The sequence below is a fragment of the Hyperolius riggenbachi genome, chromosome 4 (genome assembly GCF_040937935.1).
Source record: "Hyperolius riggenbachi isolate aHypRig1 chromosome 4, aHypRig1.pri, whole genome shotgun sequence".
In the NCBI taxonomy this organism is placed as follows: Eukaryota; Metazoa; Chordata; class Amphibia; order Anura; family Hyperoliidae; genus Hyperolius; species Hyperolius riggenbachi.
The window spans coordinates 468,142,878-468,160,841 of NC_090649.1; the positions used below are offsets into that span (position 1 = coordinate 468,142,878).

At 50.1% G+C, this 17,964-nt stretch overlaps 1 protein-coding gene across 1 annotated transcript in view; it reads right to left on the reverse strand.

Moving 5' to 3' along the window:
- LOC137504447 (mitochondrial amidoxime reducing component 2-like) overlaps positions 1-17,964 on the reverse strand; it is a 117,541-nt gene that overhangs the window by 78,998 nt on the left and 20,579 nt on the right. The window contains exon 2 of the mRNA XM_068232879.1: positions 8,774-8,947. Coding sequence (XP_068088980.1) covers positions 8,774-8,947 — 174 coding nt within the window. The remainder of the gene's footprint in view (positions 1-8,773; positions 8,948-17,964) is intronic.

The window sequence follows — 17,964 nt, forward strand, 5'->3', positions numbered from 1 at the left end:
ATTATTAATCGAGTAGGCGGGTATGATGACACCACGAGTGGGTCCACCAATAGACTGATATAGGGGGTGGCGAAGATGATGTCATATTTAACTCTTTCCTAGTCGGTATTAAATCTGGAGCGAGGGATGGAGAATTCACTTCTGCTTCTTCCTTCCGCACTAGCTAGCAAGGCTGACTGGGACGACTTCTAAGCATGTTCTTCCTTTCTGTAATCTGATATAATGTATGCTGTACATAGGTAGTTTAGTGTAACGTAGTTAGGAAGAAGGTACCTGATAGACTCCAGCAGGGAGTCTAATCACGAGCTTGTAATGCAACATGAAGATTGGCATGGCTAGGATATGATGTATGTATCTATCTGTATTCCTGTTTCCTGAATAAATAACGTAAACATTGAAGAAGCCTGAGAAAGTCTATATCCTGTTTGCGGTGTGGAGAGTCAAGTGATCTCACAGTCTGTGAGATGATGGTGTCGAAGCAAGGTGATTAGAACAGTTTATAACAGCTCTCACCATCCATCTTGCAAACAGCGGCTTTGCGCAGCTCCCGGGACATTCTTCTGCATTGTGGCTTTAAGGGTCCTCGCTTGATGAGGTCATCAAGAAAAGAAGAATGCCCCGGGTACGCAGCAAAGCCGCTGTTTGCGAGATGGACGGTGAGAGCCACTGCTTGCACCGTTCTCTACATTGGAGGGATGAAGAGAGGCAGGGAACTGCGAGAAGCTCAGAGCGGGGACATTCAGAAGGAAGGAGGAAAGCTGTGCGGCGGGGAAGACCCTTTTATTGGAGGGAGGGAAGCGATGCAGTAGGTGCCTTATGTGACTCCAGGGGAAAGTGCGCCTCCCTGGAAGCCGGCGCCCTGAGCGACCGCTCCGGTCGCTCAGGTCAAAGGCCGGCCATGGTCATCAGCGTTGTTTGAAAGTCATTGGCGGGAGAACACCGCTTCGACCAGTAGTCGGGCAGCCCTTAGCGTCCTTGCTATCTCCAGAGAGCTACAATTCTTTAGGCATCTGGACGTGCTTCTTATACTGGGAGATATGCCTGGAGGTTGCAACTTCAATGGGAAGGGGAGGAACTAGTTTTAAAAGTGTATTTCACAGCAGATCAAAGGTGGGGACTTGACTGCTCTTGGCATAATAAGCCATTTCCTGGCCAGAGGCAGTTTCTTGCCCCAAGACTAACGCAATTTCCCCGTTTGTGACATCACGGTCTGCCAAGCCACTTGTCACATCTGGGCTAGCTGTGACATGCGAATTTCAAGATTTTTCCTGTCTCCGTTTTCAGATCATCAAAAAGGACTTCCCCCACTCCAGGTGAAAATTGATTAAGGCTTCCTCACATTCCAGCATGCCTGTCATATGTAAATGTCAAACATTCCTGTCCACTTTGAACTTGGCAGACTCACTTAGTCGTATACTGTTTTGATCAACAGGCAGCCGTCTACATTAATACAAAAGATCCAAGCAATGCCCCACATTTGCAGGATGCCAGACAAAAGGGGATCGTTACCTAATTACCTGTATCTTTGATGGCCAGAGGAACTGTATACTAATGTCCAAGCTCCCTGCTTCCAGAGGAATTTAAGGCAAACATAGGTCTATTGACACATTAGCAAATCCATTCAGAGGTTCCTGCTCTCCTGTTCACAAATGTACTATATACAATTAGTAGCTTCCCCCAAAGCCAGACTTGCTTGTAGCCGGCATACACATCTGAAGTACACAGCAGACAGGAAAATTAAGAAATAGGTTCCTGTATTATCCTTACATCATAAGCACCCCAGTACAGTATATCACCACAGACGGCATTGCAGGAAGGGACGACAGTGGAACGCGTGGACCCAGGCGAGGGAGGGGGGGGTCCGAACCCCCTCCCCGCTGCTAGGCCCAATACTCCCTTCCTTCCCGCTACCCCCTCCAGCTCGGCGCCCCCCCACCCACGCGTGGGGGGGCGGCGATTTCTTTCAAGTTTGCCTCAGGCGGCAAAAAGTCTAGGGCCGGCCCTGACAGTATGCCTGGCTAGGGGAGTGATGGAGGTGTATCTCAAGGTGTGTCTTCTGCATATACCTACTACTAGTACCTGTTGTGTTGAGTGAACTACCTTTGTAGAGTGAACTCACCTCACTGCATTTAACTACCTTTGTTGAGTGAACTCACCTCACTGCATATAACAACTACCTTTGTGTTGAGTGAACTCACCTCAGTGCATATAACAACTACCTTTGTGTTGAGTGAACTCACCTCACTGCATATAACTACCTTTTGTGTTCAGTGAACTCACCTCACTGCATATAATAACTACCTTTGTGTTGAGTGAACTCACCTCTCTGCATATAACTACCTTTGTGCTGAGAGAACTCACCTCACTGCATATAACTAGCTGTTGTGTTGAGTGAACTCACCTCTCTGCATATAACTACCTTTATGTTGAGTGAAATCACCTCTCTGCATATAACTACCTTTGTGTTGGGTGAAATCACCTCACAGCATATAACTACCTTTATTGAATGCATTTACCTCTCTGCATATAACTACCTATGTTGAATGAACTCACCTCTCTGCATATAAACTACCTTTGTGTTGAGTGAACTCACCTCACTGCATATAACAACTACCTTTGTGTTGAGTGAACTCACCTTACTGCATATAATAACAACCTTTGTGTTGAGTGAACTCACCTCACTGCATATAACTCCCTTTGGGTTGAGTGAACCCACCTCACTGCATATACCTAGCATCCCCCCCGAGATGGACAAAATGGACAAACCAGGTAGAGGAAGAGGTAGAGGCAGACCCAGAGGAAGGCCACCTGGCACCGGCAGCTCTGTGCGAGGTGGTGTTGCTGTTATTTCGTGCAGACCTAGCCCAAAGTACAGTGCTCAAAAGAAGGCACGTCACTTCCCAAAATTGTGAGGACGCGCTTGAGTATTTAACACAGAACACCTCATCTCCCGCAGTCACCAGCGCTACAACAAGCACCACATCCGCTGCATTTGACACTTCGCAGGAGTTATTTGGTGGTGGTGAAATCACTGATTCACAGCCACTACTGCAACAACAAGAAGAAGGCGCAGGTACACTACCTCATACATCTGAGTTAGGTGGCGATAGTATGGACGTAACGTGTGAGGAGGGGAATGATGAAGCACCTGATGTTGGTGCAGTTGCGGAGGTGTCTGAGGAAAGTGAAGCTGGGCAGGAGGATTAGGACGATGATTATACGGATGCCACGTATGTTCCCAATAGAGGAGATGACCAGGGGGACAGTTCAGAGGGGGAGCCGGAGAGGAGGAGGAGGAGAAGAGTCCATGAAAGAAGCAGAGGGAGCTCGTCCTCAGAAACAGCTGGGGGCAGTGTCTGATGCCATGTATCGCCAGCTATGGACAGGCAGCCAACATGCCCTTCAACGTCAGCTGCTGATGCCACCGTAGTGCCATCTCCCCAGGGGGGCTCAGCGGTTTGGAAATTTTTTAACGTGTGTACCTCAGATCGGAGCAAAGCCATCTGTTCTCTCTGCCTCCAAAAATTGAGCCGTGGAAAGGCCAACACTCACGTGGGGACAAGTGCCTTACGAAGGCACCTGGAGAAAAGGCACAAACAGCAATGGGAAGAACACCTGAGCAAAAGCAGCACCCAAAAGACAAGCCACCCTCCTTCTCTTCCTCCTTCAGGTGCATAATCTTCATCCGCTTTCTCCCTTGCACCTTCACAGCCACCCTCCTCCACACCGCCTGTGCCCTTGAGCGGTTCCTGCTCCTCTGCCCACAGCAGTAGCCAGGTTTCCGTGAAGGAAGTCTTTGAGCGGAAGAAGCCCATTTCTGCCAGTCACCCTCTTGCCTGGCGTCTGACAGCTCGCGTGGCGGAACTATTAGCTCGCCAGCTATTACCATACAAGCTGGTGGAGTCAGAGGCTTTCCGTAAATTTGTGGACATTGGGACACCGCAGTGGAAGATACCAGGCCGCACTTATTTTTCACGAAAGGCCATACCCAAACTGTACCGTGAAGTTGAGAGGCAAGTGGTGTCATCTCTTGCGAAGAGCGTTGGGTCAAGGGTCCACCTGACCACGGATGCCTGGTCTGCACGGGCAGGACCGCTACATTACGTACACAGCCCATTGGGGCAACCTGGTGACCGATGGCAAGCAGGGAGTACGTGGCTGCGCAGCGGACCAACTTGTGACACCTCCACGGCTTGCAGGCAGGCCTCCTGCCACCTCCTCTTCTCCTCCTGCTACATCCTCTTCGCTGTCATTAGTGGATGATTGGTGTCAGGACACCTTCTGGGGAAAAGACACAGGAAACAAAAAACACGGGAGCCCAATAGTGTAATATATTTAGTCAAAATTGTCAATGTAGAAGATGTAGGTCGGTTGCCCCCTTGGGTTGCAAGGGGGCAACCGACCACAGGAAGCAGGTGGAGACAATTAGCCCAACTCCACTCGGGGAGGTCACTAGGGACCTGGATGCGGTCGCTCTCCTTGGAAAAAAGAAGGGAGGCAGATGTCCACCGTGGTGTAAACCACATATGTTCTGCCTCCACCCCTCATACGGGTATCGTATGGGGGTTCGGGATGCACTAAATGGTTTAAAGAGGCGCCCTGGTGGGATATAAAAGCGTTTAATAGCAGTTTAAAACCGAGAAAGGTTTGAGGTTGCTTACCTCAAGGACGACAAATCTTTGTAAGGACAAAAGATTTTATTGGTAGCACAGGCAACGCGTTTCACGGGTCTGAGCCCGCTTCCTCAGGCCAATAGCAGTGCCAGGCCAATTGAAATAGCAAGCTAAGGGAGCTTAGGTCCTCAGAAAGGACCTTCAGTGCAGCTGGAGGCATTGTCACTGAGAAGAGAAGTCGCTTAAGTCACAACAGTGTTCAGTACCTCACCTTTATCAAAATGAATGAGGCATGGATCCAGGGCCGGTTTAAGCAACAATGGGGCCCCAGGGCAAAATAAACCTGGGGGGGGCCCCCCCCAACATATACCCCGGAACAAAAATCGGCATTAGGGGACCTTTTTTGCAGCTGGTATAGTCAGGGTGTGAAGTCCCAATCGGTTGGAGCTCCACATTCTGGCTATCCCAGCCTGCATGGGGGACAAGGGGTTAAAAAGTTTCAGGAGGGGGGATCCCACATAATTTTTTTTTTTTTTTTTTTAATTCCTACACTCTAAACATAAAAAAAAAAATGGGAAAATAGGAAAAAATGCCAGGGATCTTCATACAGCCATATTGCGGCTGTATAGTGATCCCTGGCCAAAGCGCTGCGGCTGCGTATAGACCCCCTGGAGACCCTGTCAGGAAATTTATTGCGCTTTCGTTTGATGCATGTAAAATTACACTACCGTTAGGTTTGCTACTAAAAGTGACATTTACCGCATTTAAAAGTATACTTTTTTCATTCGAAACTTTAAAATCGATTTTCTCAAAAACTATAAGGTCTTTTTGAAAAATTGTTTTTTCCTCTTATGCCTAATGATCTCCTTAACATATCCTGCAAATTTAGGGTTTCTAGCATTTAAGGTGGATTTGCTATTAACCATTAAAGTCGGCAGGTTTTTAAATGTGTATTTGTTTTTTTCCTTTGAAACTTTAAAATCGATTTTCTCAAAAACTATAAGGCCGATTTGAAAAAAATTTTTTTCTTCTTGTAGCCACTGGGGGCCCCTACAAGCTCTGGGGCCCTGGGGCAGCTGCCTCCTTTGCCTTAATGGTAGCGCCGGCCCTGCATGGATCCCGGAGGGCTACTGCACGACCGAAGACTAAGTCAGTCCCCACACACAGCATCCCTTCCTGCAGGCCACTTGACTGCCTTCTCCGCCACCACCAACAGGGTCCAGGACTCTAGGCGGATTCCAGAATTTTTAAGGCCGCTGCTAGCAGCAGTCGCTATACTAATTTTTCTGCTGCGTGTACATGCCTGCCTAATTTTTCTGGCTGCACTGCGGGCGGCTGCATAAAAAAAAAAAAAAAAAAAGAAGGGGGGGGGGGGGAGGGGGGTGCCATCAACCCCCAAGATTGTCAGGACATAGTTGACTATTTAACACAGAACACCTCATCTTCCTCAACTTCTGCACGGAAGCGTGACATATCTTCCTCCTGCTGCTCTGATTCTGGCACCCCACTTAACACTCAGTTTGCCGCCCCACCAAAGTGCCATCACCCCAGGGCTCAGTGGTGTGGAAATTTTTTTGTTTGTCTGCCTCAGATGAGAGCAATGCCATCTGTACTCTCTGCCACCGAAAATTGAGCCGTGGAAAGACCGAGTCCCGCGTAGGGACAACTTCCTTACGAAGACACATGATGACAAAGCACAAACTGCAATGGGATGACCACCTGAGGAAAAGCAGCACACAAAAGCAAAGCCACACACAATTGAAGATACCAGGCGGCAATTACTTCTCAAATAAGGCGATACCCAAACTGTACCGTGATGTTGAAAGGCAAGTGGTGTCATCTCTGGCACACAGCGTTGGGTCAAGGGTCCATTTGACCACCTGGTCTGCAAAGCACAGCCAGGCCTGCCCGAAGACTAAGGGTACGTACAGACATACAATAACGATCGTTCGTTCTGAACGACGAACGATGTTAAAGGAGGTATCGGCCGATGATCGTTTGAAGAAAGGCTACTTTGAACATCGTTCGTGTACGAACGATCTTGGAACGAGCGTTGCGTGCGCAACATGATTTATAAACTGATTTCAAACACAAGTGTCAAAAAGAACTGTTTGAGCATGTGCAAAGCTTTGAGAACGAACGATCAACGACCGATCGTTGTACAGACATTACTTTTTGAACGATGGTCGTTGGAAAAGATCTGGCAGAATGGATCGTTCTTTACCAACGACATATCTCGTTGGTCGGTCGTTTAAACGATCGTTCGTGCACTTTTTACGAACGATCGTCGGGCAATGCCGTCGGTAACGATCGTTTTAAACGACTATAGTCGCATGTCTGTACGCACCCTTAGTCAGTCCCCACACACAGCATCTCTGTCTGCAGGCCGTGTGACTGCCTGCCCCAAGACTAAGTCGCTCCCCACACAGCACCTCTGCCCGCAGGCCGCTTGACTGCATTCTCCACTACCACCAACAGGGTCCAGGACTCAAGGTGGATTCCTGAATTTTTAAGGCTAGCAGCGGCCACTATAATAATCTCTGTGGTGCGTGTACATGCCTGCCTAATTTCTCTGGCTGCACTGCAGCTGCAACAACAAAACAAAAAGGCATGTACATGTGCCCATCCCCCTTCATGATCATTACCTTGCCGCGGTGAAGGGGCTTGCGTATCACAATGAAGCAATGACCGCCGGCTATATGAGTGTCTCGGGTGGGGGTGGCACACCAAAGATAATAAGGTCGTTGTTTCATTGTGGTCAGACCAAATTTGATCAGCTGGACAGTCATTGTTCTGTCATTCAGCTACATCAGCCGGGCAACCATATGGGCTGTAAAGCCACCGTCACCTGCACTCTCGTCATAGTGCGCACCAGTCCAGTACGGCCGTCACTACACAAACGGATGTTTGCAGTCACTGCATACCTTTCACTGCATCTGTGACTGCACATTGTATTATACCTGGCAGTCAGTGCATAACATAACTTGCACTTGAATGGATGGCAGACTTGCCCTCCATAACTGATTCCCGTTAAAGGATTTAAAAGCTGATTCATTACAATTAGGGCCTCAAAAGTCCTCTTGAGTCCTGTATTGTTATTTTTGGTCACTACCTCGGGGCGGGCATGCCTTCCTGCTGCCCTCCTTGGATATGTAGTGGTAGCCGTTTCTCAGGCTCCACACCGGATTCAAACCCTTCTTCCCCGGGGTCACAATGGCAGACTTTCCCGCCTCCATATGATTCTCATTGTAGCGGTACTGAACACAGCAAGTAGAAAATGTAATTTAAAAAAACACAACAAAAAAACGTAAGCTTTTTAACAATGCCATGGAAAGTTGATAAGGCAGTCACACATTAACCGACATCACTGAGTGAGGAAGAGCAATCTCGCCATGTTGCGCAGTAGTCCAGCATGGCCGTCACTACACAAACAGCTGGTTGCGGTGTGTAACACAGTGAGTTTGGTGTGCCAGTGTGAAGCAGTACTCTAATTACACTCCCTGATTGATGTATACACATGTAAGATGATTTAAAGCACGTTAGGCCTGAAATTTAGCATTCAATGGGATTTTTGCCCATAAAACACTGCTTTGCGTAAAATCCAGATTTTTCCCCGGGACTTTTGCAGTCTATCCCACTACGCCATGCCCCCCTCCAGGTGTTAGACCCCTTGAAACATCTTTCCCATCACTTTTATGGTCAGCATAAGCGTTTCTAGTTTTTCAAGTTCACCTCCCCATTGAAGTCTATTGCGATTCGCGAAAGTTCGCGCGAACCAAAAATCGGAGGTTCGGTCCATCTCTAGTTGTGTGCCCCCTCCTACACTGCGCCCTGAGGCTGGAGCCTCTCTCGCCTCTGCCCTGGTCTTCAGAGTCCTAATTTGTCACAGTACGTTTGGCTAGGGAAGTGATGGGGTGTGGCTGGAGGCGTGTCTTCAGAGTCCTAATTTGTCACAGTATGCCTGGCTGGGGGTGTGGTTGAAGGTGTGTCTTCAGAGTCCTAATTTGTCAGTATGCCTGATTAGGGGTGTGGTGGGGGTGTGTCTTCAGAGTCCCTGTTCTTTATTAAAAATAAAAGTTGGGAGGTGTGCAGTGCTATAGAAGAGAATGAGGCTGTATAAATCCATACTATTGCTATACTCTGGGCCCCCAGATATGTACTTGCAGGTGAAAATGGCGTTACTTCTCGGCAATCTCAGGGGTACGTCCAGATTATCCATTCCCGGCGCACTGAGAGTTAAACGTCCATTTTCACAGGTTACCGTTATCAGCACCATCCGAGGTTCCTGTGTGGCCGTAACGTGGACTTTGTCCTCTTTCACAACAAGCCAATGTCTAGAGGAGAAAAACAGTCAAAAGAAAACAAACCATTAGTTCCCATACAATGACTCGCTGCTGCGCGTGCCCCGTACGCATTCACGTCGCCGTCCGTTAATACACAGGATTAGTGAATGGGAGCACAGGTCCCATTCACAGCTCTAAGCGCCTGTGATCAATAACCACCAGCATCAATGAGATGCTGTGGTCATTGATAAAACAAAAGTAAAAATATACACACATACACACACTACTTCTTATTAGCGTACTATGCACAGGAATGGAAGGATGGATCGCTGCAACCACCAATGTAACCAACGGAAGTCTGGGACCCAAAGCATCAACTAGCAGTAAACAAGGAAAGGATGTCCCGCTGCACCGTTGTAGGGTAAAAGGATCTCTGAGACTTTATTTAACACATCAGCAAAAACACAGACAACAGCTCACGCGTATCGGAGCTCTGTATGGCTCCTTAAAGCTAATGGGAACCGGGTTATTAAAAAAAAAAAAAAAAAAAAAAAGTCAGATACTCACCTAAGGAGAGGGAGGCTCTGGGTCCCATAGAGTACTTCCTCTCCTCTCCCGGTGTTCGCTGCTGTTCTGGCTCCCCGTAGCGGTATTCGACCGTTTCAGTCAAATGCCGCTTTCTCCTGGCCGAAGGGAGGCTTCGGAGATGCTTCGGGAGCCCGAGTGCTCCCGAAGACGGGCCGCTCTACACTGCGCATGCGCCCTCTATGACGCGTTAGCGTGTGCGCCACCTGTCTTCGGGAGGACTCGGCTCCCAAACACTTCCGAAGTCCCCTCGGCGTGTATATATAAATATAAAAATAAATTAACCCCTTACCTCCCCTCTCTTAGTTAACATAATAAAAAAAAAATTGTGAAAAATTAAAACATTAAGTGTTTTTTGAAAAAAAAATACATTAATAGTTACCTTAGGGACTCAACTTTTTGTTTAATAGGTATGTCATGAGGGTATATTACTGTTATTTTTGCAAATATGGGCTTGTAATTCATGACGGACGCAAAACAGAAAAAATACACCTTTATTTCTGAATAAAATATCGTCGCCATACATTGCACTAGGGACATACTGTAAACATTGTAATAACCGGGACAGATGGGCAAATAAAATGTGTGGGTTTTATCACTTGTAGCACATTTTATTTTTAGGCTACCCTGTGCCCTGCACCCACCATTAGCTCACAGCCTCCATCAGCACGGTATGTTGAATTTTTGTTCCACATGAACTGTTTTATGTGTACCATTCACTGAAAAATAAATACAATTGCCAGCAGTGCCGACTTTTGCATCTTCCTATCTCCTCCTCACTAAATCTGTACCCATCAAGTCAGAGCACGCCAGCTATGTGAAAGGAGGCTGTTTATCCTGCCAAGACCCCTCTCCATGCAGAGTGTACTGTAGTGCCGACCCCTTCCCTCTCCTCCCCTCATTCCAAGCACATTTTATTTTATAACAGAGAAATCATGATTTTGTTTCCATTTTTTTCTTAGTAGTCCCATTAAAATGCAATTAGAATAAAATAATTCTTAGCAAAACATACCACCTAAAGAAGGCCTAATTGATGGCGAAAAAAAACAAGTTAAAAATCATTTTCTTGTGATAAGTAGTAACAAAGTTGTAGGCGAATGAAAGGGAGGAGCACTGAAATGTGGAAATTGCTCTGGTCCATAAGGGGAAAAACCCTCAGTGGTGAACTGGCTAGCCAGACGAATCGATTATAATGATCGAATCAGACAGAAATCAGTGCCGCAAAGTAGCCTCCTAAACTTGGATTTCCAACTGAGATTGAAACAGTCATGCTGTAAATCACTCAAAAGGGCTCAGTTAGGTGCATGGAGGTAGCAGCATTCGATTTACCGATGAGTCAGACCCCAGGCCGGTCGACCCCCCCCCCCCCCCATGTAAAATATGTACTCCCCGGGTCCATTTGAGTATCACAGGCTCACCTGTCTGCTGCGTAACTTCCTCCTGTGTCCCTCATCTTTCTCAATAGCCAAGGCCAAGCCGTGCTGTGATGTCAGTACATGCAGGGGGGGGGGGGGGGGGGGGTCACTTGGTACAGGCACCCTGGCGGCCATGGAGAAAGATGCAAAAGACAAGGGACACAGGTGGAGGCGCTTGGACAGACTTCCAATAGATTTCACGCTGAAATCTATTGGAAATGTGTTTGCACTGCACTGGCAGCAAAAGATGGTCGAATCTGCAGACCATCTAGCCAGTGTATGGGCACCTTCACATTGGTATTGTATTCATAATTAAGAGTGCATAAACAAACAAGCTTGCAGGCCGGATTTACCTCACAGGAGCCTATAGACACAGATGTCCTGGCACTGTAGACTTTGCCCTCCATGAACCTACAAACCCCCGCCGAACCACACCGCAAATGTGCTGGCTGGCCTGGTCACTTCTCCCTTACCTGTCATAGGCAGCTACTGGTGCCCTTTAGCATTATGTAGCCAGAAGTACCCTCAGTATTAAGTAACGAGAGGTTCCCCCAAATGATAGGAGATCTGGTCAGTGGAATTCTGACACCTGGGTGAGTAATTCTCATTTATACTCAGCGTGGGACTTTGCATAGGCAAGGAAGGAGAAAGGCATTTGAGGAGGGGAGCCTGCCGCCTGTGGGCACATGCCTACAGTGCCTTATGGTAAATCCAGCCCAGGAAGCTTGACAACATGAGGTTTTATCAATAATTCAGTTCCCTACTAACATGGATTGTCTCTACTCCAACATATATTTATTTCCCTCTGCTTGGAATGACATAAATGACTCAGCAGTCCTTTTCTCTGCCTGTACACGGTGTTCACAAATGTTATCAGCACTGGAGCAGAGAGATAATTGTGAGTGTACTGACATAGTTACTCTCCCATGTGTGATCTGCATGCTTGTTCAGGGTCTATGACTAAAAGTATTATGGTGATAGCTTGGCCGCTGATCGACCATCAGATTCAATATTTATCATTTCATTTGATGACAATCTGTGCCGCCAAGAGCATGCTGATAATCGACAATTCAACCAGTTTTATGTGGAAATTGGTCGCGTGTATCGATCAGATATGGTGAAAAATCTTAGGCCGTCCTGCTCGATTGGGTGAGCGGCGGTAACAGCGTAGGGTAATTGTCAGGGGCGTTTCTAGGGTCCCTGGAGATCAGTGGCACCTGTGGGCACCAGGAGGGGAGGTACATGCGGCGTGCACAGCGCGCCGTGGCAAAAAATGGGCGTGGCCATGCGGTGAGTGGGCGTGGCCATGGGTGGGGCCAAATGTACATGAACTTAGCAGCGGTGTAAGCTACGGATAACGGGCCTGCCCATCGAAATATTGGACGGAGCCCCCTGTCCTTTATTTCGATCATTTACAATCAGTATAGGCATAGATCAAAGATGTATACGCACATACAATTTTGATTGGTCAATCACTGACCCCCAATTTCCCACCCCCGTGCAGTAAGTGGGCCAACAGACAATGAATTTTATGAACAGAGCTAAAATTGGCTAATCAAAATTGTATGTGTGTACCAGGCTTTACAGCTAATACTGTACATACTGAAAGTAGCAGGGATCAGCATACAATACAGCTGGTTTACAATCAATAAAGGCACAGAGTAACACCTTACACTGTACACACTGGAGGTAAATCAGCACACAGTGCAAGCACTAGAGAACAGCGTATACTGTACATACTGTAGGCAGCAGAATTCAGCACACTGCAGCTAGCGTGCCAAAAATATGACGATCACGTTGTGTGGCGTGCTTATCGCGCCGCACCAAAAAATGGGTGGGCCATGGACCAGAATATAGGTGTGGTAACGGGTGGAGACAAATTTACATGAACCTAGCAATGGTGGGACATCAGATTAGGACAGTGGTGGCGAACCTTTTGGAGGCCGAGTGCCCAAACTGCAACCCAAAAGTCACTTACCGGTATCTATCGCAAAGTGGCAACAGCAATTTAAACTAAATACTGTACAAACGTTTTAACTCATACATGAACATTATGGAAAATCCAAGTTGAAAATAAACTGTGAAGATAAACAATTTCATCCATCCTACTCCTGAAAAATGTATTCAATTTTTTAGAACCTCCCAGTTTTATTTTCTGTTTTAAAACGCTAAAAAAGTAGGTTTAATGCTATTGTCTCATATGATAAGGATTCAGCTTTTCCCATAGTCTCGCAGTTAGCAATCATGTGACCCCCAACAAGACATATTCAGCAATCATGAGGCCCCCAACAAATCAGGAGGCCCCCAACAAGACAAATTCAGCAATCATGAGGCCTCCAACAAATCATGAGGCCCCCAACAAGACAAATTCAGCAATCATGAGGCCCCCAACAAGACAAATTCAGCAATCATGAGGCCCCCAACAAATCATGAGGCCCCCAACAAGACAAATTCAGCAATCATGAGGCCCCCAACAAATCATAAGGCTCCCAACAAGACACATTCAGCAGTCATGAGGCACATAAATAGACAGCATTTCACATAAATAGGCAGAATGCCCCCTTAATATGGTAGCCCCCCCAAGTTAGGTAGTGAGTGACAGGGACCCCCAGGTTAGCTAGTGAGTGACAGGCGCCTCCAGTTAGGTAGTGAGTGACAGGGACCCCGATAGTGAGTGACAGGGAGCACCTTTAGGTAGTGAGTGAGTGCCAGGGAGCCCCTTTAGGCAGTGAGTGAGTGCCAGGAAGCCCCTTTAGGCAGTGAGTAAGTGCCAGGAAGCCCCTTTAGGCAGTGAGTGAGTGCCAGGGAGCCCCTTTAGGCAGTGAGTGAGTGCCAGGGAGCCCCTTTAGGCAGTGAGTGAGTGACAGGAAGCCCCTTTAGGCAGTGAGTGAGTGACAGGAAGCCCCTTTAGGCAGTGAGTGAGTGACAGGGAGCCCCTTTAGGCAGTGAGTGAGTGACAGGGAGCCCCTTTAGGGAGTGAGTGAGTGACAGGGAGCCCCTTTAGGGAGTGAGTGAGTGACAGGGAGCCCCTTTAGGGAGTGAGTGAGTGACAGGGAGGCCCTTTAGGGAGTGAGTGAGTGCCAGGGAGCCCCTTTAGTGAGTGAGTGCGTGCCAGGGAGCCCCTTTAGTGAGTGAGTGCGTGCCAGGGAGCCCCTTTAGTGAGTGCGTGCCAGGGAGCCCCTTTAGGGAGTGGGTGCGTGCCAGGGGAGCCCCTTTAGGGAGTGAGTGAGTGCCAGGGGAGCCCCTTTAGGGAGTGAGTGAGTGCCAGGGAGCCCCTTTAGGGAGTGAGTGAGTGCCAGGGGAGCCCCTTTAGGGAGTGAGTGAGTGCCAGGGGAGCCCCTTTAGGGAGTGAGTGAGTGCCAGGGAGCCCCTTTAGGGAGTGAGTGCGTGCCAGGGAGCCCCTTTAGGGAGTGAGTGCGTGCCAGGGAGCCCCTTTAGGGAGTGAGTGCGTGCCAGGGAGCCCCTTTAGGGAGTGAGTGCGTGCCAGGGAGCCCCTTTAGTGAGTGCGTGCCAGGGAGCCCCTTTAGTGAGTGCGTGCCAGGGAGCCCCTTTAGGGAGTGAGTGAGTGCCAGGGGAGCCCCTTTAGGGAGTGAGTGAGTGCCAGGGGAGCCCCTTTAGGGAGTGAGTGAGTGCCAGGGGAGCCCCTTTAGGGAGTGAGTGAGTGACAGGGAGCCCCTTTAGGGAGTGAGTGCCAGGGAGCCCCTTTAGGGAGTGAGTGCGTGCCAGGGAGCCCCTTTAGGGAGTGAGTGAGTGACAGGGAGCCCCTTTAGGGAGTGAGTGAGTGACAGGGAGCCCCTTTAGGGAGTGAGTGAGTGACAGGGAGCCCCTTTAGGGAGTGAGTGAGTGACAGGGAGCCCCTTTAGGGAGTGAGTGAGTGACAGGGAGCCCCTTTAGGGAGTGAGTGCGTGCCAGGGAGCCCCTTTAGGGAGTGAGTGAGTGACAGGGAGCCCCTTTAGGGAGTGAGTGAGTGACAGGGAGCCCCTTTAGGGAGTGAGTGAGTGACAGGGAGCCCCTTTAGGGAGTGAGTGAGTGACAGGGAGCCCCTTTAGGGAGTGAGTGAGTGACAGGGAGCCCCTTTAGGGAGTGAGTGCGTGCCAGGGAGCCCCTTTAGGGAGTGAGTGCGTGCCAGGGAGCCCCTTTAGTGAGTGAGTGAGTGAGTGACAGGGAGGCCCCCTCTCTAGCCGCCGCCGCTCCCCCCCCTACCTCTCAGCAGACCTCAGGATCAGCGGCGACCCGACCAGATGTACGAGCGGGCGCTGGACGCACCCGCTCGATATGCGGAAGTGATGTCACTTCCGCATATCAGTGCGGGCGCTGGGTCCTAGCGCCCGCACGATTGGTCGCCGGCTCGCCGCCTGATCCTGAGGTCTGAGACGCGGCGGCGGCGGCTGGAGGGAGCCGCTGACAGAGGGGGCAGCGGCGGCCGGGAGATCCGTGGCACCCCAGGAAAGATTGGGGGCACGTGCCCCCCTAAAACAGGGCTAGCGACGCCCCTGGTAATTGTTAAAGGGAACCTAAACTGAGAAGGATATGGATTTCTTATTTTAAAATAATACCAGTTGCCTGACTCTCCTGCTGAGCCTGTGTCTCTAATATTTTTAGCCACAGCCACTGAACAAGCATGCAGATCAGGTGCTCTGGCTGAAATCAGACTGGATTAGCTGCATGCTTGTTTCAGGTGTGTGATTCAGCCTCTGCTGCAGCCAAAGTGATCAGTAGGACTGACAAGCAACTGGTATTGTTTAAAAGGAAACATCCATATACCAGGAAACCCCTGGCTGCTGTGCAGAGCCGGATTAAAGGGAAGGTTCAGGGAGGGGGGGGGTAAAAAAATAAAAATCAATATCCACTTACCTGGGGCTTCCTCCAGCCCGTGGCAGGCAGGAGGTGCCCTCGCCGCCGCTCCGCAGGCTCCCGGTGGTGTCCGGTGGCCGACCCGACCAGGCCGGCTGCCAGGTCGAGCTCTTCTGCACTCCAAGGCCCGGCACTTCTGCGTCCCACGCGGGCGCGATGACGTCAGCGGACGTCCGCCGGGCTGTACTGCACAGGCGCAGTAGTTCTGCGCCTGCGCAGTACAGCCCGGCGGACGTCCGATGACGTCATCGCGCCCGCGTGGGATGCAGAAGTGCCGGGCCTTGGAGTGCAGAAGAGCTCGACCTGGCAGCCGGCCTGGCCAGGTCGGGTCGGCCACCGGGAGCCTGCGGAGCGGCGGCGAGGGCACCTCCTGCCTGCCACGGGCTGGAGGAAGCCCCAGGTAAGTGGATATTGATTTTTATTTTTTTACCTCCCTCCCTGAACCTTCCCTTTAAGACCAAATGGGGCCCTAAGCAAAGTAGCCAATTTGGGCCCCCTCCCTCAAAAACCCTTTAAAAATTGTACAAAAAATTTATTTTATTTAAAAAAAGAGCGAGGTGAATTAGAGAAGAACGAAGGATGGCACCAGGGCACAGGAAGTGGGGTAAGACTCCCAATACACACATAAGGAGTCCAAGGGGAAGCCGGGACTGGATTACCATGCTGGTGGGGCAGTGGCATATCTAGGGAAAAGGTTGCCTATGGCAAGCACTACAGTTGTGCCCATTTTGGGAATGGAGGGTACGCTGCAGGAAGTGACGTCAGTGGAGCGCACGCTGGAACGAGGAAGAGGTGAGTGATCCCCGCCCGTTGCCTCTTATAGCTGCAGCCATCGACGTCACTTTTTAAAGCTGGTGGGGAGCGGAGGACGGGGGACCCAGGCCAGGGAGGGGGGGGGGTCCGACCCCCCTCCCCGCCGCTAGGCCCAATACCCCCTTCCTGCCCGCTATCCCCTCCAGCTCGGGCGGCCCCCCACACCCACGGACGGGCGCCGCCCCCCAGAAGTGCCGCCTGAGGCAAAAGTTTCACCCCGCCTCATGGGCGGGCCGGCCCTGACTACAAGTCACACACACACAGCACTACAAGTCTCACACACACACACACACACAGCACTACAAGTCACAGACTCCCCCCCCCCACACACACACACACACACACACACACACACACACACACACACACACACACACACACACACACACACACACCACTGCAAGTCACACGCTGTGCCCTCATGAAGCAAGGTGAAACATTTGCATCAGGTACAGAGATGACGGGGGCAGCATGTTTGTACTGTGTGTTTCCACTGAAGTCAGAGTAGGAGGAGAAGTGAGGGGAGAGCGAGCGAGGTGAAGAGGCCATCATCGCGGAAAAGCAGCAGCAGGTCATGTGAGAACATTCACTGAAGCAGAATAATTTGTCAGGTGCTGTGCGATCATTCCAAATCGGGGAAAGGGTTGGGAGGCATCCTTACAAGTTTGCCTCAGGCAAAGTCTAGAACGGGCCCTGGTCGTCCCCCGCCCTGTTCCCATGTAGGTATACGTCACAGATGCATGCGTGTTGTAATGCCAGTAGCCACGTGGGGGTGCATATGCATAAATAGGACATTCAGCGGGGATGGCAGCAGGGAAAGTACCACTTCAAGTACATGGGGAGAACATAAAACAATAAGGGGACAGCGGCCGGGGTGGTAAGAGAGATCTATTGGTTGATCGGCCGCTACAAGTCGCTAGCACGTTAGCGATGCATCGCTTCCACCACACCGCTCTGCCAGTAACAGGCCTTCAGGAAACACCGCGACAGTATGCAGTGTTCCCAGTCTGGCCACCAGCCAAGCAGGAAGTGACACAGCACGTGTCACTTCCTGCTTGGCTGGTGGCCAGACTGGGAACACTGCATACTGTCGCGGTGTTTCCTGAAGGCCTGTTACTGGCAGAGCGGTGTGGTGGAAGCGATGCATCGCTAACGTGCTAGCGACTTGTTGGCTGCTGGCAGTCACTTCCTGCTTCGGGGTTCTTCGTAAGTGCATGAAAGTGTATTGTAAAAATACGCTCCCGCACATGCGCGCCATTGCGACGGTAATTGTTTTTAAATCCACGTGTCGCCATAGGTTAACATGACTTCAGGGCCGACACAGATTGCCCTAAGTCGACGCAGAAGCCGCGCGTTAACCACTTAACGACCGCCTAACGCCGATAGGCGTTGGCAGGTCGA